This window comes from Pygocentrus nattereri, chromosome 11 (assembly GCF_015220715.1).
Source record: "Pygocentrus nattereri isolate fPygNat1 chromosome 11, fPygNat1.pri, whole genome shotgun sequence".
Taxonomy (NCBI): Eukaryota; Metazoa; Chordata; class Actinopteri; order Characiformes; family Serrasalmidae; genus Pygocentrus; species Pygocentrus nattereri.
The window spans coordinates 23,604,271-23,628,341 of NC_051221.1; the positions used below are offsets into that span (position 1 = coordinate 23,604,271).

At 39.3% G+C, this 24,071-nt stretch overlaps 1 protein-coding gene across 2 annotated transcripts in view; it reads left to right on the top strand.

The window, feature by feature from the left end:
• ldlrad3 (low density lipoprotein receptor class A domain containing 3) overlaps window positions 1-24,071 on the top strand; it is a 99,819-nt gene that overhangs the window by 21,586 nt on the left and 54,162 nt on the right. For both annotated transcript variants that reach the window (XM_037542629.1, XM_017700081.2), the window contains exon 2: window positions 15,868-16,014. In XM_037542629.1, coding sequence (XP_037398526.1) covers window positions 15,868-16,014 — 147 coding nt within the window. The remainder of the gene's footprint in view (window positions 1-15,867; window positions 16,015-24,071) is intronic.

The window sequence follows — 24,071 nt, forward strand, 5'->3', positions numbered from 1 at the left end:
TTTCAAAACACATTCTAGTCTTTGTGTAATGCTCTGTACTGGCATGTGCTTGGCATTGATATTTATGTCAGTTGTGCTACAGCCAGCCTCAGCTGTTTAGAAATTTACATTCACAGATTTCGCCAAAGTGTGACTGGCTAGCAGAGCTTTAAGCCCATGAGCAACGAGAGAGCCTCGGAACGGCGTTAGCTTAGCTGCAGGGGAAAGCGGCTTTGCTTCTGTTGCTAATCTGCTATGCCACACGCTCTGTGCCCCCGAACGCTATTCAACTGTTTCAGCAAATCATGCACAGCAAATTACAACTCTCACGACAGTCTGCTTTTGTGCAGGGACTAAACAAAGAGAGCAGAGAAGTCTTAAAAGGAAACAGGCTGCTTGTGGGTTTGAGCTGAAAGCCAGGCCTTTCTTTTATTTTCATATTAAAACCATTCTGGGTAGAAATTGCGCTTTAAGGATGATTTCAGGGTTTCCCTTAAAACTCTTTCTTGCACCAGTGTTGGAGGCAGATTCTTCCAAAAGCGTACGCAGATAACTGAAATGATCTGTAACTATATTCAACTGTAACCAAGACTAAACCAAGTCTGCATTAACACGTGCATTACCGGTGACAAAGTGCATTACTGATTAGTTGGAACTCTGGGGTCCACTTATTCAGACAGTGATAGGTAGCAGTTTTTTGCTCCTTTTCCATTTCATTTGTTTGATTAGCCTAATTTTTTGATTGTTCTCTGAGAGTTGTGTGTTTTATTCTGTCATATTACCAGCCTTATTCCTCAATTCCGATTTTTTACTCATACCTGTTCTCACTAACTGAACAGTTCACATTCATGTGAGTAAGTGCATTGAATCTGTCATTGATGTGAACAAAACCTGTGTCCTGAAATGACCCGCATGTGCACATCCTCATTAATAATGTCACATAAACAAACACCATGAGCCATGAACAGCGAACAAGCTAATCAGCAGAACAAGCCTTCATTGCAAAGATCATTTGCCCTAAACAGCTATCAGCTCTTTATTAGATGAAGAAAAAGACGAAGGCGAAAAGTTTCAGATGAATTGCTTTTGCGCTGTTTGCTGTCAACTGCAGGTTAGGCGCTGCTGCCACGGTAAAAAAAAATGAATTCTGATCTGATTCTGATTTGTATGGCCATAAATCAAATCTGAGCCATGACCAAATGTGAAAGTGGTTCAGACCTGATTCAAAATGTTCATGTTTGTGTGTCCAAATAACTTTGGAAAAATCAGATCTGTATCACAAACAAACAAAAAAAACAGGTTTGTGCCACTTTAGCCTAGTAATGTGAATGAAGCCTAGTGGAGGTCTTTTTCTACTTTATAAGTTTGTATGTCATTGTTGTAACAAACAGTTATGTCGCTGAAGGGTAAAGTGAGTCACTGTAGTGATGAGTCTGTCATTAGTCCAACATGAGAGGATAAGGAAACCACAAAGAAGTAACATAAATAGAAGCAAAACAAGAGTTATTGCTGGTGCTACTTTCCAGTGCTTGAAACAGCTGTAGATGAGTAAAGGGATGAAATTGAACTTGCAACATTTCTTCTAGACTGGTAAGTAAATGGGGGAGGAGTAATGAGGTGAGAGGAAGGACAGTGTGGATTATAAATTCAACAGGTTGCGTCAGTTTACATATTACTCTTTTAATGTATACTAGCTGTGCAGTAATGCAGGAGATTAATTGCTGTATTGTGAGATAATGGCACCAGGTGCTGATGTTGTCAGCTGAGTGCTGAAGATCAGCAGACCAGTGCCGCTGTCTCATGGTACAGTGTGACTTTGAGTAAAATATTGTGATTATAGCACAGTTTCATTATGATAGTTATTAGATTTTGATACAAGAATGGCACAAAAAATGATTAACAAGAACAATTATTGACACTCTACAAAGAGCAGTAGTTCTGATCTGTGTAAGTTCTGGTGCTAAGCAACACATTCTGTCAGCAGATCTGGCCTTGAGTGATACATTATTAATAGCTTATTCTGCCATTATAATTTCACTGACTTAGCTAGTCATTGTATACATTTATTTGCACAGTCCAAAGTTTGCAGTTCTTAAAATAAGAATCGTGTGGGTGGTTGTGCTTTGGATTGGATGAAGTAAAAGGTTTGCATTTCGACAGCGTGGGAGATTCTTCGAAATTATCATTCGTTAATTTTGGCCGGTTTACTTGGAATTTTAATGTTCTTACCTTGTTGTGGCTGTTACTTTTTATCAGCGGCTGACTGCTGTTGCTAGATTGCAGGCGAATAAGAGGCGTGATCCTAAAAGCAATTTGGTTACAGTGCCATTATTAGGAGATAGTGGCACTTAAAGAATGCCTCTCACTCAATCACAATGAAAGGTAGGAATTGTTTGCAATTTTACACTATTTCTGTTGCTCCATTTATAATGAAATGCAGTGTACAGGAAAGCTGGCCTCAAGCCATGTAACAAAGATGTGAAATTAGTTGTGAGGTTTTGACAGCAGTATTCTTATTCCTTAAGTTTTATCTAAACATACAGTGGTAATAGTGTGATGCTCAGGTAAACCTGCACTGCTTCTGTGTTCTGTTGACATAAGGTGTGATGGTTTGTCATTCTCCATGCTAATTTCCTTTCAGCACACCAAAACACAAAAATCCCAGCATTGCTTTCACCTGTCACAGCTCTCATTAGTGCTGGCTAGTATCAGATCTGATGCTGTGGTGGTGGAGGAGTTTGCCTGCGGCTGCTGTGCAGGGGGGTCGAGGGGGGAGCATTTTCTCCACCACATTCTCTTGACTGCCATCAGACTGCCTCCAGCCCCCATCTGTGCTTGTGAAATGTCCCGAGCTGCCAGGCCCATTAAAAGCACTGTAATTGGAAAATAACTTTCCTCTCTCGGCCATAAAAGAAGCTCATTTTCCTTGTGAGCCCATCACAAAGGAAGGAGCCCATTCAGGGCCTTGTCTGTATTGATCCATCTCTCGCTTTTTATTCCCTGACTGTCAGAATCACAATGGGCCCCGCTCTTTCTCCCTCTTTCTTTCTCTCTCTGGCATTACAGTGAGGAGGAACTGCTTTTTTTTCTCTCGAGTGCGATTTCCCATCTTCAGTCATGTGTGCTTTGTGCAACAGTGGGGATTAGTTGAGGCAGACTTGATGGGGATTTTTCAGAACTATGTGTGTGTGTGTGTGTGTTTGTGTGTGTGTGAGTGTGCGCCTGTGTTAAGGCCTTGCAGAGTATTTCATGAAGAATCCTTAGTCAGCAGGCTCTACAGTCTTGTTTTGGTTGCTGGTAGCTCATCAGTCATGCACTTTTCCGTTCAATAACTGACCTGCACTTGAGCTGTTGGATGTGTGTCAAGATCCATAAGCCATTGAGCAGGTAGAAGAAGACAGGATGATAATATAGGTATTGAACCCTGTGATATGCCCTATGAGCAGTGTTTCAGTAGAAATACTAACATTTTCAACTCCCTGTCATGTAATTTTGGGGCTGATGCCAGATTTGAGTTAAAAGGCAGGAGTAAGTGAGCATATTAGGTTCATATCCTAGACAAGGATTAAATTTAGTCCTGGACTACACAGCATTCTAAATGGAAGATAAATGTAGTCCTGGACTGGGATAAAGGGGAATGCCATTGATTTTTTTTTTTAACTTATGCATAATTCAGTTCATCATTCAGAGTGGTTTGATGTCAGTTGTTCATTGTAGAGAAACTTGCCGACTCAGGCTTCTTTACAGTGGTGGTGATAGGAAACAGGAGTCACATTGTGTTTTTTAACTATCCAAAACAATCAGTAGCACATGCGTGTCCTTTTGGATTTTATAAGATAGTGATAAATCTTAAAAATATGTTTTCTTTGAGGATGTTGCACCTTACAGTGTCATGCATCTTTCCACCATTAATGCATTTAAAATATATATGTTTTATGCCAAAACATTATAACAAAACTGTCCTAAAACAGAATCTCAGGCGTCAGGTAATGTGTTAGTATCTGTTTTATGCAAAAGTTTCCTGTGAAAAAGTTTCCTTTTTAGAGGCATTAAACACCTTGAACATCTGGTTCCTCTCACCACCACTGTGAACAGTTCTGACTCTGTGAGTGAGCATTTCACTTAAAAACACTCTGAGTGACTTTGTTTGACCTAATTATGTTTATCACGCATGGCTTGTGATAAATCAATGGAATTCCTATAATTTCTTTAAGATGAGTTATCCTTCCTGTGACTAAGGATAGAGTACATACACATACACACAGACAGAAAACATTATGTGCTAAAATGAAGTCTCTTGTCACTTCCTAACTTGTCCTTGCCAGTCCCAGTGCGTATTAGTGAAAGGTAAGGTCATTTCCCTATTAACTTGTGCATGCTCATACATAAATTCATGCTTATTTATACATTTACACGTGTGTCCGCACATACATTAACATTTGTGCGAGGGTGGGGAATACTGAGTTACTGAACTTTGTTATTGTACTTGCATATTAGGCTACTTTGAAAGATTTTCTTTACCTTTTTCAAGTATAGGACAAATAAACATTACATCACAACAGCAAAGAATGAACTACTGGGTGGATAATGCAGGTAGTACTGCACTGCGACTAAATTTGAGATTTATTTAATTGAGACATCAGAAAAACTTTTTAAACTGCTCTTCCCAGGTTGGTAAATTCTTAACATTGTGTGGTTAATTTTGTCATATGATCATAGAGTTGCACCGACTATTGGGGGGTTTAGAAGCATTTGCTTTATAAAGCTGTTTTCACCCTGCACATTCAACGACAAGAACTGACCCTAGCATGAATTGAACGTCTGCTCAAGAGACAGCTAAAACCATTGTAAAAAAAAAACATGATTCATTGGGGTTTTTATGTCACTCTAAAGCTTCTAACCTTGCTTGCCAGTTAGCTCACCTTATTAGCTGACATGAAATGCTGTACTGCACTGTTCTGCCATTTACACCGGATCATATGTACAGGGTAAGTTAAAAGTCACAGCACACCGTTTTATTTTAGTTTTTATTTTGTTATCGACTTTTATCTCTGGGGTCATCTCAAACAAATTGTGTATGCTGAGAAAATCCTCAACAAACACCACCTTCAGCACCGCATCATGGAGGTTGTGACAGCATAAAATGGTGTCCTGTGACTTTTGACTCACCCTGTAGAATCTACCAAAGTTTAAATTGTTCTCAGTGAAGTATGTATGTATGTATATATATATATATATATATATATATATATATATATATATAAGCAAAAACTATCATTCTGTACCCACTAGCATAAATGTTAATAGCCTTAACTTCTTAGAGCTTATATCATGTTATGTCAAACTGTAATGAAATCATTCTAAAAATAGCATTCAACACATCACCTTACCACCCTAGTTTATATTCTGGTGCATTTCTTGGTGAGGTAATAGTGCTTGGCATTTTATCTTCATCTGGAAGAGTAGAGAGTTTGCTAAATTGTCAGTTCAGAAGCAAGTGTTCATTTTGTTTGCATTTGTTGTTCATTGTGCCAGAAATTGAGCTGCCTCCACACTAACTGGATACAAGGGATCCGCCCGGAAGTGTAGCCAACCATTGTGTTTACAAGCATTCTGATTTGGAATTTGGAATGATTGAAATTACATTAGATTTTTCTCATTTTTCTCTAGTCGATCAGTCAATTCCCCACAGCCAGTTCATTTTGATTCATATTAGTGTAAAATGAAACTGCCCACAACTATGCTAATTCAATTTTTCTCAAGAGTCTGCCCTGGGGGTTGATTGGTATGGATGGTAGTTTATTGTAATGTTGAAGTATTTTTGAAACATTTGAGATTTTGTTGACTCACTAGGCTGAGTTACATAGAGCATGACAAGCTTATGTCTAGCGTTAAAGTTAATGTTTTGAAGAAAAATAAATCTAACGTTTATGTTTTCTTTTATATACTTTAGTACATTTAAAGGCTGATTTTTGGCTTTTACTGAAGCTTATATTTTTCCTCTATAGTTTTGATATAGTGTCCATACTTTCACTTAGGTGCTGTTTCTCTGTATGTGTAAGTGCATGCATGTGTGTGTGTGTGTGTGTGTGTGCTCCCCTAACACAGGCAGTAACGTAGCAGGTGACTAATAGAAATGGCTCCTTTGGTGCAGGTGTGTCTGGCTTGGCCATGCAGAAGCTTAAAGTAAGCCAGGAAGGAGTCAATATTTGCCCAGCACAATTGGCACACCACCTGCCATGCCATCACTGGTCTGTTTTGTCCCTGGCCTGCTCCACTCCCCATCCTTGCATTAAATTACTGTTAACACACTGACAGGGCTGAGAGGATTGGGATGAGACAAGGCCATCTGATCCTTGTCATCGATCTGATGCTCGGCGTTTGAGAAACACGAGCTGGCTGAATCACAGCGTTTGAGCATCTCTAAGAGGCATAGTGAAAATGCCAAGACCTGACAGAGTGTCAGCCTCATCCAGCACGCGACAGGAGGTCTGGAGACAGAAAATAGACGTCTCCAAAGTTTATGGAATGTTATTTAGGGGAACTTCTCAGCATGTTACATCAGAGATACATTTAGAAATACAGTGTACATTTGGATAGCAAGTAAGGATTGTCTAGTCTTTTAATATAGTAATATAATTGACTGTTGTTTGATGAATCATAGTTATGCCAGTATTCAGAGTTCCTTCTATGTGACAAGAGATTTTATTTTTACTGTGTATATTGCCCCTAGTGCTTCCTGCCGTGTGTTCAGATCTGTCAGAATAACTACGTGTGTCATAAGAACATTACAGGACATTATAGAGAGTTTTTGTTTTTAAGTAAACACAGGTGTAAAGCTTCAAAGATAATTGGGATATCTCTTCCTTCAGTTGACTGTTTACAGTCAGCGAAGAGAAGCGTTACAGATTCCTCTCATCCAGCATTCCGTCTTTTTCATCTACTTCCTTCTGGGAGGTGCTACAGATCTTTAAAAACTAAGACGACTTGTTTCAAGAATAACTTTTTTGTGTAGTGAAAAGGTTACTGAAGTAGCGTATTTTATGTAGTCTGTAAGATTTCCAGCTATCGTAAGAATGCGCTGATGAGATTATTGTGTAATTTCCCATAGTCTCCTGTGCTGTGTGCTGTTGTATATTGTATGTTGTATCATACACTGCTTTTGTATGTGTATGTTATATTGTATTTATGTGTATTGTGCTACTACAAAGTTGAATTACACAGGAAACAATTACCACCAACATGTTGTGTGAAAGTAAAAGAATCAATCGATCAATCAGTCAATCAGTCAGTCAATACTTTTAGAGCAGTCATTTTATTTTTGGTGACATATGTAGCCCTCTATACAGCATTTTTTTGTAGACTCAGGGTCATTTTTTGCTATAAGGAAGATAAGCAGTTCCTTAGTGCCCCCAAGCCAGAAGGTGCACCATGAGTAAAACTAGTCATTTAGTTAAACATGTTTTTTTTACTTTGATTATAAAATGTTAATCATGTCCTACTTTTCAAACATTCTCCTTCTACAGTACAGTTATGTACAGTATTTTGTTCTACCTTCAGTGTTGATACTAGAATCATCTTTTAAATGTAAACAGCAGAATCAGTGTACTGTTTTTATTAGCTAGCTAGTTGTTCTAGAAATAATTTCATGTTTTCATAGAAAATGGTAAGGTCAGGGTCAATGGGAGGGGGCAGGTAGGATGCTGCTTAGGGCCTCCAGATGTCCAGAAACAGCCCTGTATAAGCTGCTAACTACTCATGAGTTGCCGTTACATGCTCTCTTTACTTATCAAAGTCTAAAATCAGGCTTCCTTAGCTGAAGTTAATGGAAAAGCCTTTCGCGACATTATAGCACTGGTGCCCAACATGAGAGGTTGTCAAGTTATGTACGTTCATGTCCAAATCAAGTCTCAAACATCAGCCTTTAATTCTGAATCGAGCTTCAGTTTGGGGCTGGGGAGAGGCACTGAATGCTGGCTTAGCTTTGTAATGTAGAGAAGACGGAACAAAGCTAATGTTATAGCTAGTTCTGAAACACCAGTGTTTTTGGACAGAGAGAAATTCATTCAAGACAGGTGAGACAGTTGGAAGTAAAACTCAATTTATCTTCTATTTTTCTCCGTCAAATATTGTAATATTATTTATATTGTTGTTGTCATTGTTGTCATTGCAAACCAGGAACTCAGTGTGTGGGATCTTCACTATTCACAACTGACTCCCTCATTTTTCACCACTTTCATCTAGTGCTCACAACACTCATGCTGTGACTATTGATTATATTTAGGCCTGTGACTATGTTTATAAACTGCTTTAGGCCATAGTAGATTGAATAATTTAAAATTGAATAAAGGATTATAAACTCATTTCACCCTTATTAAAGCGTACAGAATTCAGTACATTTTTGCAAAAACAAGTCAAAGTCTGGGTCTCACAAGCTAAAGGCAAGCCAGGTTTCGAATTCAATTGGTGGCTTGAGTACATCACTAGTTTCAGCCTCAGGTGCTCACAGAGGTGCATAGACTGTGTGATATTTGTCGTACACTAAGAGGCCACAACTCTTGGATTTTTGTCAACTATGGTACTATTTGCTCTCTGTCCTTCAGGAGTGTTCTTTGAGGCAGTGAGTGAGATAGCCTTGTTTCCTGCAGGTCTGGTTTTGCTTTAGCACTAATTTGAGAATCACTTGTGTCAGAGACAAAGGACTGTGGTTAGCCATTTTGCATGTCAGTCAGAGGGACTGTTCCTGTCAAAGTAGGGACAGCAGGCAGACCTCTATCTGAGACTGCTCCATCACTCTCTATGACAGGTACCAGCAGTGATCTAAACCTCGCAGTGTAGCACTATTGCAGTAACCTTCAGCAGCTGCAGAGGAAGCAGATGAGAGCTGTTCTTGTCTAGGAGTTCAGATCTCAAACATATCTGACTATGCTCTGTGAGGCCATCTGAGGTGCTGATGGAGATGCACCCACACATGCACACCGGCCTTCTTTCATCATCACATCTATCTGAGAAAGGAAAAGACAGGAGCGGGGCGTGCAGTAGAAACTTTGTGAATCAAGTTTGGCAAAGTGATGTAAGCGATTGCAGTGTCCTCAGTGAACAGCCGTTTGTCGTCTACTTCCTCCTCTGTAACAGCATTGGATTGAAGTCCACACACACATGCACACAGACAATAGGAACACACTCTCTCAGTCATCTCTCTTCTATACTGCTTGCTGTGTCTTACTGAAAATGATGTCAGTGCATTTGTTTAGCACTCACATAGAAGCAGAGAGTGATGTTGATGGGAAGAGGGAGAGCGTGTGAAAGAAAACCCCACCTGAAGGCAGGATTATTGTAAAAGGCTTTAGAGAGAGAGTTGCATTTCACCATAGCATTATCTCTGTGTCTTTAGAGCAGTGCTCCTCTTCATACGTTACTGTTTTGACTGATTAAAGCTGTCATTTTAGTGCGTGTGCCGTGGGTCTGAGTGTGTGTGCACGTTACATAAGAGCTCTTTGTAGTCATATGGACAGCAGACACTTTCAGGGCAGTGTTGTCACATGCGCTTGTGTTGTAGCTGGAAGGAGTTTGTCTCTCTGCATAAAAGCTCATTCAGAAATCTTCTGACAGACAAGTAAAGATGGACATCTGGGCATCACAAATCTGTGACTCAGTGATCCATTGGATACTGCTGTTAGGCTTTTTAACGTTAATTATGAATAATTATGATTATGTATTATAGCTTATCTCTGTCATTTTATTGTAGTGTCTCTTTTATCCTTGGTGACCTTTGTAAGTTTAGTTTGTTCAGTTTTTATATTTACATCTAAACTTTGTATGTAAGGGATATCATACTGCTTGTTATGTAGTCTATTGTTCTCAATTCCGTTTGTCATTATGAAAGAGTGGAATAAATGCACTTAAAATCAAGTGCGGATGAGACACATTGTGCCTAGAAAGGCATGCGTATTTTCTATGAAATTAGCATACAAGCACACACTTAGGGTTTATGTGCCACGTACATGGAAAAACACTGTTTTTCTCTGCCTCATGCATATAAATTAAGGGAGGATTGAGCACAATGAAAATGTGAAAAGGAGATAGCAAATGCAAAATATGTGGAGATGTACAGCTAGTTACATGTTCCATTCAGTTTAGGAAAGTTTGGTAAACTAGTAGCATCTACTTTTACATTACATTTCCTGCCTCTTGAAGTGGAATGTATTGTTTTTCTTTTCTATTTTGTAACTGTGAATGTTCTGCGCTCACACTGGCACACTGCTACACAGAGAAAATGCCATTACAGACAGTATTTTGATTTCTTAGTTATACTTTAATATTTAGTCCTCACAAGGATTTTTTTTGTTTAAACATTCATATAAAGAAGATGAATAAAAAATTGTGGGTAGCAGCACATTCTGCTAATAATCTGTTAAAAGCAGGCGTAAATTAGAGAATCTCAAATGTGTTTCGTTGAGAGACTTCAATGCCTTTCACAATGGCAGCAGTGACAGTGGCCAGATAAAGGCCTGAAGACTAAAAAAAATATTTACCACTCGATCTCCAGAATCCACCTATTAAATCCTACAGCACTGACTGTCCATGGAGTTATTTCCCAAACTCAGCCCTCTGGAATATTTTTCATTTTATTTATTTATACCATATAACAAGTTCATGAACCAGCACCCAGACAACATACCCAGCCGTAGACTTGCACTGATGACCGATCCTTTATTTGCACTTCAGTTTGCACTTTCTAAAAGCAAATAAAACATAAAGAAATAAACTGGTGGCAAACCACTCCTTTCTGACACTAAACCATGACCCCATCTACTACACACTACTGCTATTTCTCCATCACTCCATTTGCATTTTTTCATTTGCACCTCCTGTTCACCACTTCATCATTAACAGTTACTATTATTTCATCTTTTAAATGCTAATCCTCACTGGCATCGCACAATTAGTAGGCGATTCTATGTGAAGTTTGTGTGACTAACTGCAGCTTTAGCTGAGTAAACTGAGCATTATGAACCTTTTATGCTTCGTCTTCTCACATATGTACATCTGAACCTCTGACTGTAAACTTAGTCATATGTGAAGGAAATCCTACAGCCGGTCTCAGATCAGACTGAAAGGCCTCAGTGTGTAGTCACTGCTGCCTGTGTGTGGGAGGGATTTGGGGAGAATTCTGATAGGCTGTGGCAGTTCTGGCCTGTAGGCCAGAGGGGTGAGTTCTATTAAAATCAATCAATGCCTTCTACAAAGTCCCACTCTCCCTTTCTCTCAGTGCAGCCAGCCAATTAACCTCCCTCCCCTTTAAAACAGAGCCGTTTTTATGTAGGCATGCAAGTGTGTGGGGAGAGTGAAGGGGAGAAAGAATGAAGGGGAGAGAGAGAGAGAGAGAGAGAGAGAGAGAGAGAGAGAGAGAGAGAAAGAGCATATTAGAGGGGGTGGGAAAGGTAGAAAGAGAAGTAGAAAAAAAAGGAAGACTGAGGGAGAAAGAGAGAGAAGTGAGCGAGAGAGAGAAGAGGAAGTTAGCAAGAAACAGAGACAAAGAAAAGAAAGAGTGAACAAGAGAAAAACAGCAGTGAGGGAGGGAAAAACAGGGACAGAAAGACAGAAGAGAAAAGAAGAGAGGGAGAAAAGAAGAAGCAAGTGAAAAAAAGTGACTGAAGAGGAAAAAACGGAGTGAGAGAGAGAGAGAGAGAGAGTGTGTGTGTGTGTGTGTGTGTGTGTGTTTGGGTTTGACAGAATGTGTCAGAGAGAGAGAGAGAGAGAACATTCTGCATACAAATATATGAATTGTGTGTGTGTGTGTGTGTGTGTGTGTGGTTGTATACACTGAAGTGTTGTGCGGTGAAGGTAAGTCACTGGAGAGCCATCAGAAAGTCTGCACTGGTGAGCAGGTCCTGCTGCCAATTAAAGTGGAACATTACAGAAATAACAATTAGGAGAGCTGCAGATAAAAGCCTGGCAGCAGACACTCAGTTCCATTCTCTCCCTTGCTCTTTCTCTGCTTTATTGCATGAGACATTAGAAGGCCTTGCATCAGGTCCTCTGGGGCAGGAGGGGGCGCCATTACAGGGTGCAGGGCTTAGGAGCAAGTGAGGAAAGAATAGAGATGACTAAATGTGGAAAAGGAGACGTTGCTGCTGTGTTTGAATGTGTTTATAATTTACATGATTTACTCACCAGACTTACTTGGGGCATAAACAGCTGCCTTTGTACACCCTCTATATCAGGGGTGGTCCACAGAGGGGCTGTGTGGCAGCACATTTTCATTCCAAACAAGCAGGAGCACACCTGACTCCAGCTGTTTAATCACTTGGACTCAGTCTTCAAAAAATTTATCATATGTGCTCTTTCTTTGTTGGAATGAAAACCTGAAGCTACACCAGCCCTTTGTGGATAAGAATGGGCACTTCTGCTCTATATCCAGCCAACTCAGTTCATTTCACCAAGACTGAATGCTTGCTTCAGGCTTTGTAGTATTTTAACACTTTAAATGGCCAGGCCAGCCCGCAGATCCAGACTTACATTCCTCACTTCTATAACTCAAGTGTAACTCAACCAATACATGGGAAACCAGAGCTTACTATGTATTTACTAAATAGTTAATGTTGTAACTGTAAAATGCCTTGGAATTTAAGGCATTTACAAGTGCTCCAGGTGGGAAGTTGCACATAACGCTGATACAACTTGATACAAACAGTACTTCTGCTCATCCCCAAGGTATTTGATGGAGTTCTGTTCGAAAGAGCGCAGTTCCACTGCCCCACAGACCAAAGCTGGGGTGCCTCATACCCCTCTAACCAAGGCTTGGCATTATACAACCATGTGTTCACTTGATGCAAGTCATGTTTTCAAGATTATTGAATGTAATACTTACATTCTGATTAAGATTATTTCGTCCACTCATAATACTATAACAAAATGTACTGCATTTTAAATGGACAAAATCGAGTCAAATTTGATTAAATAAGACAAACGCAATTAATTGCTCTTAACTACAGTAAGACATGTGAGTAATTACAAAATATTTCAATTGCTTGACAGTTCTAAGTTATTATTTGTTATTATCTGTTATTATTTTTGGGAAATAATAATAATAATAATAACAACACACTAATAGTCTTAAGTTTAAAATAATCCTAACTGTCCACAACAAAATAATATAAAGCATTAAAAAATGTCATTGCATGTTTTATATATAGTAAATTCATCTTTCAGTCCTATATCACCATTTTCACAAGCTTTGCTGTGCACCTCGAACACATTGTAGCCACTGTCATCTATGAATGAATGTGTTTTCCCAAGTCAGAAGTTCCTTGTGTCCTGCGCTCCTCATTAGCATTAGTCTTCACTCCCCGCCAGGCAGTCTGACCCACATTAGTGTCTATTCATCTAAAACTGGCCTCCCATCCTGTCTCCAGCAGAAAAACTGACTATTGTGCTAGTTTCAGTTTGCTCCTCTCTTTGTCCTCATCCTCCTTTAGTCTTCTTATCTTGGTTTGGATAGAAGGAAAGAGTTTGAGAAGCAGGTTTTTCCATATTTAAAGCTTTCTTCTGTGAGATGGTTGAGCTGTTAAGAGTGAAATAAATTAACATTTACAATGTTTTATCTGAGTTACGGATAAATGTCATGTCACAAACCTATGCTGTATGTGAAACCTACTCTGGATGATAATGTCATTCTTTTATATTAAAATCATAATGCATGATGGCAGATTTAGTGCTTTGGAGCATCCTGTTGGTAAGCAGGTTTTTGGACCAGGGCTGTGCCTGACTAATGGGCAACAGGGCTGATTTTCAAACAAATGTCAACTAAAACCCTTATACCCCCTCCCTACCCATCCCTGACAAAAATGCCATTCAATTTTGTTATAATATGTATGAACGCTTCGGGGGGGAAAATATCTAATGGCAATTTTTCAGGCCAGTATTGGAAATTATTTTCTATAAATTAAGTTACAGGCCTAAATAGACCAGCACATCCAGATCTGTCAGATCACCAGCCTTATTAGGTTAAATCTCCCCACATTAAACTTGCTAAGTTGTGAGCAGTAGGATAAGTTGTAATTAAGAGTAAGATATAATTAAATCTTGCGGTTTGAAAACTGCACTCTTTAAAGTTGTGCTTTTGATATTAATTGATTAATTCTTTAGCCCTTGTGGTAAGTGAAATGATGCTTGCAGAGTTTATATTCCACCGTCTTGGAATCATATTTACAAATTATGAACTGCAGTATTTTTTTTAGTAGTAGTAGTTTTCTGTGTTGCTTCTGCCTTGGTCTTCATCTCTTCGTCAGTGCACAACTGAAAAATATGATGACACTTAAACTTACACAAAAACTCACTATCTGCATTGTCAAAAATATCCATATGCTGAAACGTCAACAAATTATTGAATAAAATGAAGCAAGAACACTACATCTAATTATCCAACTAATTGACTTGGAGAGGCCAGCCCTAGATGGCACCACAACCCCTTAAAGTACAACCCCAATTCCAATGAAGTTGGGACATTGTGTAAAACATAAATAAAAACAGAATATGATGATTTCTAAATCCTTTTCAACCTATATTCAATTGAATACACTACAAAGACAAGATATTTAATGTTCAAACGGATAAACTTTATTGTTTTTTGCAAATATTTATTCATTTTGAATTTGATGCCTGCAACACATTCCAAAGAAGTTAAGACAGGGGCAGCAAAAGACTGGGAAAGTTGAGGAATGCTCAAAAAACACCTGTTTGGAACATTCCACAGGTGAACAGGTTAATTAGAAACAATTAAAAACCGACATCATTCTGTTACCACAGGAACAGAAGTTCCTCAGTGCTCAGGAACACTTCAGAAAACCATTGTCAGTGAACACAGTTCGTCGCTCCATCTACAAGTGCAAGTTAAAACTCTGCCATGCAAAGCGAAAGCCATATATCAACACCATCCAGAAACACCGCCGGCTTCTCTGGGCCCAAGCTCATCTGAGATGGACTGACACAAAGTGGAAAAGTGTCCTGTGGTCTGACGAGTCCACATTTCAAATTGTTTTCATGTGTCAAATTGTTTTCTTGTTTTTGTGTCCGCCGGGCCAAAGAGGAAAAGGACTGTCTGGATTGTTATCAGCGCAAAGTTCAAAAGCCAGCACCTCTGATGGTGTGGGGGGTGTGTTAGTGTCCATGGCATGGGTAACTTGCACATCTGTGAAGGCACCATTAATACTGAAAGGTACATACAGGTTTTGGAGCAACATCTGCTGCCATCCAAGCAACGTCTATTTCAGGGACGTCCTGCTTATTTCAGGGAGACAATGCCAAGCCACATTCTGCACGTGTTACAACAGCGTGGCTTCATAGTAAAAGAGGGTGGGTACTAGTCTGGCCTGCCTGCAGTCCAGACCTGTCTCCCATTGAAAATGTGTGGCGCATTATGAAGCGCAAAATACAACAACGGAGACGCCGGACTGTTGAGCAACTGAAGTTGTACATCAAGCAAGAATGGGAAAGAATTCCACCTACAAAGCTTCAACAATTAGTGTCCTCAGTTCCCAAACGCTTATTGAGTGTTGTTAAAAGGAAAGGTGATGTAACACAGTGGTAAACTGTGCCAACCCTGTCCCAACTTCTTTGGAACATGTTGCAGGTATCAAATTCAAAATGAGTGAATATTTGCAAAAAACAATAAAGTTTATCTGTTTGAACATTAAATATTTTATCTTTGTAGTGTATTTAATTGAATATAGATTGAAAAGGATTTGCAAATCATCGTATTCTGTTTTTATTTATGTTTTACACAACATCCCAACTTCATTGTAATTGGGGTTGTATGTTTCTGTTTTATATTGTAATTTTAGAGTGCTGTAAGTAATGTGATTTTTTTCTTTTGTCTGTTTTCAGAGAGCCAGCTTCTTCCTGGGAATAACTTCACTACTGAGTGTAACATCCCGGGAAACTTCATGTGTGGAGATGGACTGTGTATCCCTGGAAGCTGGCAGTGTGACGGTTTTCCCGACTGCTTTGATAAGAGTGACGAGAAGGGTTGTCGTAAGTTATTCTTTTATTTATTTCATTTTTTTTACAGGTGTATGAAGAGCACATGCAAGTTTAGAGATGGGACATATTTAATGTCATCAAAGCTGTATGTGAATATACCAGATATATAGGACTAGTTTTTACTGTAATGCACGAGTAATAACAGATAGTGCTGGCTGCCACGGGCAAAATGTTTTCTTTGATCCTTCTTGGCTTTCTGTTGTTGTCTTTCTCTCTGTCTGTCGCCCTCTCTCAGCTTCTCCACTCCAGGCATAGATGGCAATGTTGATAAGGCATCACTTTGCATCTTTGCCATGGTGAAATGTGTTGCCCTTTGGAAAGCCCCGCATCTATCTGTATCCTCTTATCTCCGTCAGGGGTTTCCCACTGCTCTTCCCTCAAAATAAACGCAATCCTCTTTGCACTCATCTTTCTCATCTTTCAACATTCGTTCTTCTTTCTTTCTCCCAGTATGTTTTTAATTAAGCAGCATGCTGGTGGTGTGATGTTGGAGAGGAGTGGAGTGGGTCTGTGCCAAACCCCCGCTGGTCCCGCGCTCATTTACTGAGACAGGGAGACGCTTCTCGAGGGTCTGTTGTGTTGCACTTGCCTGTAGCCACCTCCCTCTCTCTCTCTTTCTCACCCTCACTCTGTTTATCTCTGTCTGTAACTGAACCCTGTGGAGTCTGTGGCTCTTGCCCACGTGCTCTGTCTCACACACTGCAGTAGGGATGGGTGTTTTAACCATTAATGATATTCAAATATCCAAGCTAGTGTAAAAAGTGATTATAACCAATTAAGTCTGTAATTATTTAAATGGTTAAGATGTAAACAGAGTCATACATGGTGGTTTAATGTGAAATGCTTCTGTCTGGAAATGCTTACAAAGTCAGAATTGTTCACAGCACACAGCAGTGGTTCATGGCAACCAGACGTCTGAAGTGTTTTATGCTTTTGAAAGCTAAATGATCATAAATATGCTTCCTTAAAATCCATTCATGGCAGAGATGTGCATGCAGTGAGTAATAGGTGTGATACAGTTTTATCCGGTGTATCAGTCAACTTCTTCCTCAGCCATTAGTCTCATCATAACCATTAAATTGGTATGCCACAAATAAGCACAATTAACACAACATAACCATGCTAATGCTAACCCATTTAGCTGAATGACTGAGTCATTTCAGTCACATTTTCAATTAAAAATGAAAACACATCAGACCCTCTATCACCTCCTTCCATCTGATCCATTACGTCTGAATTAGTTAACTTTGTTTTTGAGGCAGCAGACATAAGGTAAGCATAGGATTAGCCTTGGCTGAACATGCACACCAGACTGCCACTGTTCTGCCATCTGAAGCTGCCTAACTTGGGCTTCTGCATCAGATGACGTTGTGATCAGAGCCTTATATGCAAAACAGCTGGTAGTGAAGCATGAATGACTAATATTTTCAAAATTCCTGCGGTGTCTGACAGTTGGAGATATGAGGATATGGGACATATATATGAGACAAATGACATAAGAAATTCAGTGAAGCTGAAATTAGCTTCTTATTGGAATTCATGAATTTCGAAGGTGGACAGTAAATTGGAACAAAAAGCTGGTGAATAAGAAGCCAACTTCTTCCTTGTAGAAACTCAGACATGAAACAAAAATCAGCACTATTTGCCAGAAATACTAGTGTTAGAAAGCCATATTGACATAAGTCTTCAGTATTTATCAAATATTGTTTAATTTTGGTTTTACTCAAGAAACATATTTCACATATACTTTGGTTGTTTAAAATGTTTCTTTGCCACTGTTAACCTACAAAAATAGCTTTAATAGCTTTACTTGCAGGGCATTGGAAAGCAATATAGTCCCCATGTTTGTTTTTCTTTTTTTATGATTTACCATTATTTTACCATTTTCAGCACTACATATAAAACTCAGAAGACACATGTAGGTTTGCTGTTCATTTTGTATAGTAAATAAAATGGCTATACTTGCATTGTATGGATCACGATCCCTGGTTCTGTCACCACCACTGTAAATAAATCCATCTGTTTCCGTGATGCCCCATTTGATTTTGTTGTCATCTCTATAGTTTAAGAAGGGTATGGATCTCTCCTTTAACATGCCACCAACTGAACTACAGAACAATAATTGAATGATTCACAACTTTCCACTGTAGAAATGTGTTATTTTTATTGGAATTTTTCATATGTAGTATAAGGATTGCATGGATGTCATCGTGTTAGCTACTTGTCTTCATACTCTTCAGTTCTGTGTCAAACCCTCAGATACAAGATAATACCTGATTTATTTCATTTCACAGTGGTAAGTCCTCTACACAATGCGTATAGACATGCAGTGCAATAAGTGTATGTATAACAGAAATAATGCATATTATCGGATATCCGTATATTCAAGTATATCTAACCACTACCAACCTCATCTCCTTCTTGCCCTCCTTCCCTTCTGTACCCCGCTATTACCCTTTGGCCTCCTTTAAGGCCTATGTTTGTTCAATGTACCTCATTATTTGTAAGTCGCTTTGGATAAAAGCGTCTGCTAAATGTAATGTAATGTAAAAGTAACCAAACTCATCCTTTCTCTAGTGCGGCAGACTGCCTCAATTCAGCTTTCTGTCAAAGCATGCAAAATGGGGTCCCAATGGGCTCACACTAACACTTTGAGTGCACAGTTTTTCCATCCACACCTTTGTTTTTGCCCCCCAAGGAGATGTCTGCTTAGGCCAACAGCCAAACCCTTGGGTCCCCTGGGTACTCCAGTACGCTGTGGGCTTGCTTGGCTTTTCGTGGCCTTCTGCTGGTATGCTAGAATCTCTCCAGTGCTGATGTTAACACTCTCTGTGTGTATTTTGGTATTCTGCTCTCAACCATGATTGCAGAGAAGCCTGTAAAGATTTGTGGTGTACTCTGGGGCTTTGCCTGGCGTGTTTATTTGGCCATCAAGCCACAGACTGAGGATGATGTGTGAATTTCTTCCCTCCATCAGAAACACGTTTTTTTCCTTTGGTTGTTCCTTAGAGAATTAATTCTAATTGAGTCCAGGATATTGCATAGATATTGTATCTGTGTTCTCAACCACCCACAAATAGATTGTTATTAGATGCTGAGTACCTTGAATGAATGCTTCTCTAAAGCCTATTTACAATTATCTGCAAAGTAAAAGGCGATCCTAAGAGACAAGACTCGCAGTGTTTGCTTTGTACTGGAAAGTTCTATATTGTCTACGCCTGTGTTATGACTGGTACTGAGGAGATCTTTGGAGATGTTCAGGTAATCTTCAGTTTTTCATGCACTGGTGACTCAGGACACAGATAAGCATCAGTCATTCTTATCATCCCTGCTTTGTGGCTTTTTATGCTGGCCTTTCGCCCTGTGGGAAATCTACTGGAGTGTAAAGCTCCTGAGTTCAAGAGCACAGCCTGTGGCAAGCCGATTTCCAATGTAGCTTTTCATTTGCAAATGCATCATGGGAGTAAACTACAATAGCCATTCAGTCACAAAAAACAGCTACTTCTCCCCAGCACCACGAATGATGCTAGAGCCACAAACGCCTCTCCCCGAAGGAAGACCGTTAGCCAGGCCAGGGACAAAAATGTATCAGCGGAGGGAGTGAAAGAATAAAAACAGATTGGCTCCTGATTGGAAACAAGGTTACACCTGTCTGTTTATCCACTCTCTGATTAACAAGCAGTTCATGCGCTCACGCACACCCGCCTTTGACACAAAAGCTTTTCATGTTTTGCCCTGCCATTAGCAGAGGTGCATCTGTAGCTCTTTGTGTAATGAATACATTGAGTTCACTTTTGATGGGCAGCTGAAATACTCTGAGGGCTTGTTAATAATCACTTCTGCCTCGTTTTGGGTCAGTGACTCGCCTGTTTGTCCCCTCACAACAGCGCCACACAATTAGTGGCAGAGACAGATGAGAAAATCTTTTGCACAAATTGGGATATTTATGCAGCGCTGAAAGAAAAGGAAAGGTCAAAGCCAATCGAAGTCTCTCCTACCTCATTAATGAGAATTTGTTTTTGGAAATAACACAGCCATGGAAAATGGGCAAAAGTGCAGCTATCTTGGGTATTGTACTGTTCAAAATTTTGGACACACCTATTCATCAAGGATTTTTTTTCCTTTTTATTGCATTTTGGCATAAAAATGAAGACATATCTATGAAATAACACACAGGGAATTATGCAGTCACCAAAAAATGCCTTTAAAAAGTAACTTAAATAACTTATATAAGTAACTTATATAATGTAATGCAGTTTTACACACTTTTGGCATTGTCTCAAGCAGCTTCATTGAGGAGCCACCTGGGATGCTTTTCTAACAAGCTTTAAAAAGTTCCACATATGCTGAGCCCTTGTTGGCTTCTGACAACTGCTTGTTGGGGAGCACTTGAAAAATCTCTCTTCCTCCCCTATTCATACGTAATGATCAAAATCAAGTTTTCCTTGTGTATTAGAAACAAAGTAAAAGCATTCAAGCATAGGCTTTTAAACCTAAATATCCCTAAGATGATTATAAACATCCATCCAAATGATTGTTACTGTGCATCAAAGATGGGGATTGGAGTCAGTGACAGACTCGAGTTGCACTTTTGTCACATATGACTTAAGTCTGACACGCGCTTAACTTACATCTCAGCTCTAACTGCCTTTCAGTTTTATTATCCTGCAGTGTTGGGTATTGATGACATGGGTTGTAAGTACTGAATTTGGCAACTATACTCACTGCTGCAATGCAAAAAACTCTCTTAATACACACTCTCAGTTATTTGGTTTAATAAGTGAATGATCTGCCATAAAAGCCAAGTACTTGATCCCCATTGCACAGTACTGTGTATGTATATATGTATGTATGTATATATATATATATATATATATATATATATATATATATATATATATATATATATATATATAAATGACTATTTCTTAGCTAAATTTGTGCCTTTGGGGTCCAGGATCCAGTATTTAAATTCATACATAGTGCACTATGCAGGGAGCAGGGGCGCCGCAGGGCTGGTGCTAAATAGTACTCATGGTGGTAATTTGTTGACTTATAAAGCCACCCCAGGCCTCTTCCAAGACGTTACCCCACAACTTGGTTGAAAGCTAGTCTAATAGGGCTAAAACCTCAAAGGGTTAGTCAACCAAATGTATACCTCTTAAGAGTGGAGTGTAGCTTGTTTACAGGGATAATAAATAATTGTAGGTGTGTTCAGTCAGTTTAATCCTTATCCTTTTACTGGTTGTTTGACCAGAATTTCAATACGTTCGTAGTTATTTCAAGTTAAATAAAGGATTTGCTACAGATAGCTGAAGTTAAAAGCCTTCTGCACACTCACGCTAAGGTTAGACGTTTCAGAGTTGTAGAGTAGTGATGTTGCCCTGCATTAACACACCTCAGAGCAGAAACAGCTCTGAAGCAGCAGGGGTGCCCACTGGCCTCATGGTGTGTTTGTATTAGCTTCCTCTCTCTGTACTTGGAGCAGCAAGTTTAAAAGTTCACGGGAGATTGTCTCATAAATCTGACCTCTACTCTTTGTTGTTATTGCATCCATGTCTGTTTTTTTTTTTTTTTTTTATTTCCGTCCCCTCTCAGAAGAGCCTGTTCTCCTCAGGGAGAAGCAGAGGAGGATGCTTCTGCCTCCCAAACAAGCCTCCTTCCTTTCTGATGGTTTGTTGGCTTGTGTTTGTGTTTCCTCCCTCCGGCAGGATGGTCAGAAGCCTCTTATGATAAATACTGAAATTGGCTTTAAATAGCACAATATAGCATTTCACTCGTTTAGTTCTATCTAAGCCCAGGAGTTCAGCTTCAGTGTAAGAGAACCCACATAATGGGTCCAAGAAAAGTGTACAGCTCTCACTGAGCCGTACTTTTCCACCAGCACATGTTTATCTACTGCATTCATTTTGACTAAATCCTTAAGATCTGTGTCTAATTATGATTTCTGGTCAGATCTGGTGAGCCACTGCTAAGAAACCGTAAAGGTCACATTTAATTAGATCTTATGCGATTATACCCAATATTTCCTGCTCTGTTGATGCTGTAATGTGTTCCTGGATGTGAATTTAAATTTTATTCTGTGCTGCATATGAATATTTCAGTATTGTTGCATCAAGTTGCAAATTGTAGTCTGTCTGACAACCAGGTAAATGTCATATGCCTGCTAGGGAATTACTAGCTTTTTCCTATACTCACTTAGAATGCAAAATGATCACATGCACTCTCAAGTCACAGTCACACTAGACCAGGGGTTGGCAACAAAAACTTTAAGAGGAGCTGTTTTGTCCTTTCAACAATAATCAAACCAGCTTGGGAGCCACAACATGGCATGTCCGTCTTTGCTGTTAATATGTCTCAGTATGTGCTAATGTGTTAGTATAGGCTAAAAATGTAATATAAACTAAAACGCACACTCACTTTGCTCATCTTTAACCTTTTGGTCAGCTGTAGCCTCTTCTCTTTCATCTCAGTCAGAAAACTTTTAACTTTTAAAAATAGAGTTTGACCCTTTACAAGTCAGCTTCTCATACACTGCTTCTTCTTTGAATTCGAACGAGAAGCTGGTGAATGAGAATGAAACTTTTTAGCGTTTGACAGTTTCTTGATGCAGATTAAACATATAAGGAAACCAGCTTAGTGCTTATAAATGCAAATTCGTTCCGTCTCCAAATTATCGATGCTTGTTTTAAATCTTTCTCTTTGTCGTTTCATTAGCTACTATCTAGCTAGCTGAGATTGTTATGTGTTGATGTGTGACCAGCAGTCTGCTCATTAACCTTCAGGGTTAAGGTTGGTGAATTAGCCATTACAAGTCCAACATTCAATACTGTTTATTGTTGAAACTGTTAGAATGATCAGCAGGGGCTTTATTTGCTGCAAAGGAGGATTTCTATCTAAAAATCTTGTCCTGCTGTGGAGCCACAACAGGGCAGTAAAAGAGTAGGCACATGTGGCCGACCGCTGCACTAGGCATTTGCAGTTTCTGTTGCCTTGTAAAAAAATGGCTTGACCAAGGTTGGTCTGGAAAGCAGCCAAAAATCAGCCATGATGGTGTAGTGAGCAATCTAGCCGACTCACTAAACATAAACAGTAACAACACAAGTAAACATAATACATCAGATAATTGTAAATTTTGGAAGAGTACAATGAAGCAAACTGAATTGTAGCAAAAAAATATAGATAACTGGCATGGTTGGTGTCAGTGGAGTGACTTGTGTACAGCCATCTTTAGCGAAAGAGCTTACATCACAGGTAGCTAAATCGCTAACCATTAACAGCAATGACACAAATGTGAACATTATTATATTAAATAATTATATATTAACAACAGCATAGTGCTACTTAAACAAGTATGTAACTGGCATAATTAGTGGTAGTGCGGTGGTTTATGTGCAGATGTGGTTAGCCAAAGAGCTAACCAAGCTGGCTTCCACAAACAATAAAATCACAAAAGTAAAAATAATTATAGTCTCTCAACTATTTGCATATCGTGTAGTCTCCCTTTCATGTTTATGCTTATGTTTTCTCCATTGTGGCGGTTCAGTGCTGTTATGTGATGGGCTGTCCCTTCAAAGGTCATCTCAACCAAAGCAGAAGCGCAGTTGGTCAAAGATTAAAATTCATGTGTTCAAATTGAACCATTGCGTTGAATTCCATTGAAATGAATGTAATTTCTTTTGTAACATTTTGCTGTCAAATGCAACATTGATCAGGCCTTTTAAGGTAAAAGGTGCTAAAAAGGTCTTTAGAATAGTACTCAGTCAAGTCTTGAGTGTCCAAGCAATAGAACAGTGTTTCCTAATCCGGCTCCTGAAGACTTACAGCACTGCATAGTTTCAGCTATTCCCTATCTCAACACACCTGATCCAGCTCATCAACTGATTATCAAGGCTTTCTGGAGCTGGATCAGTTGTACTGACACAGGGAATAGTTAAAGCTGTGCAAGTCAGTGGGTCCCCAGGAGCAGGATTAAGAAACACTGCCTTAATAGACCCAGGTTTCCTAATGAACCTTCAAAGGATATTTTTGTAAAAGAGACATTTTTG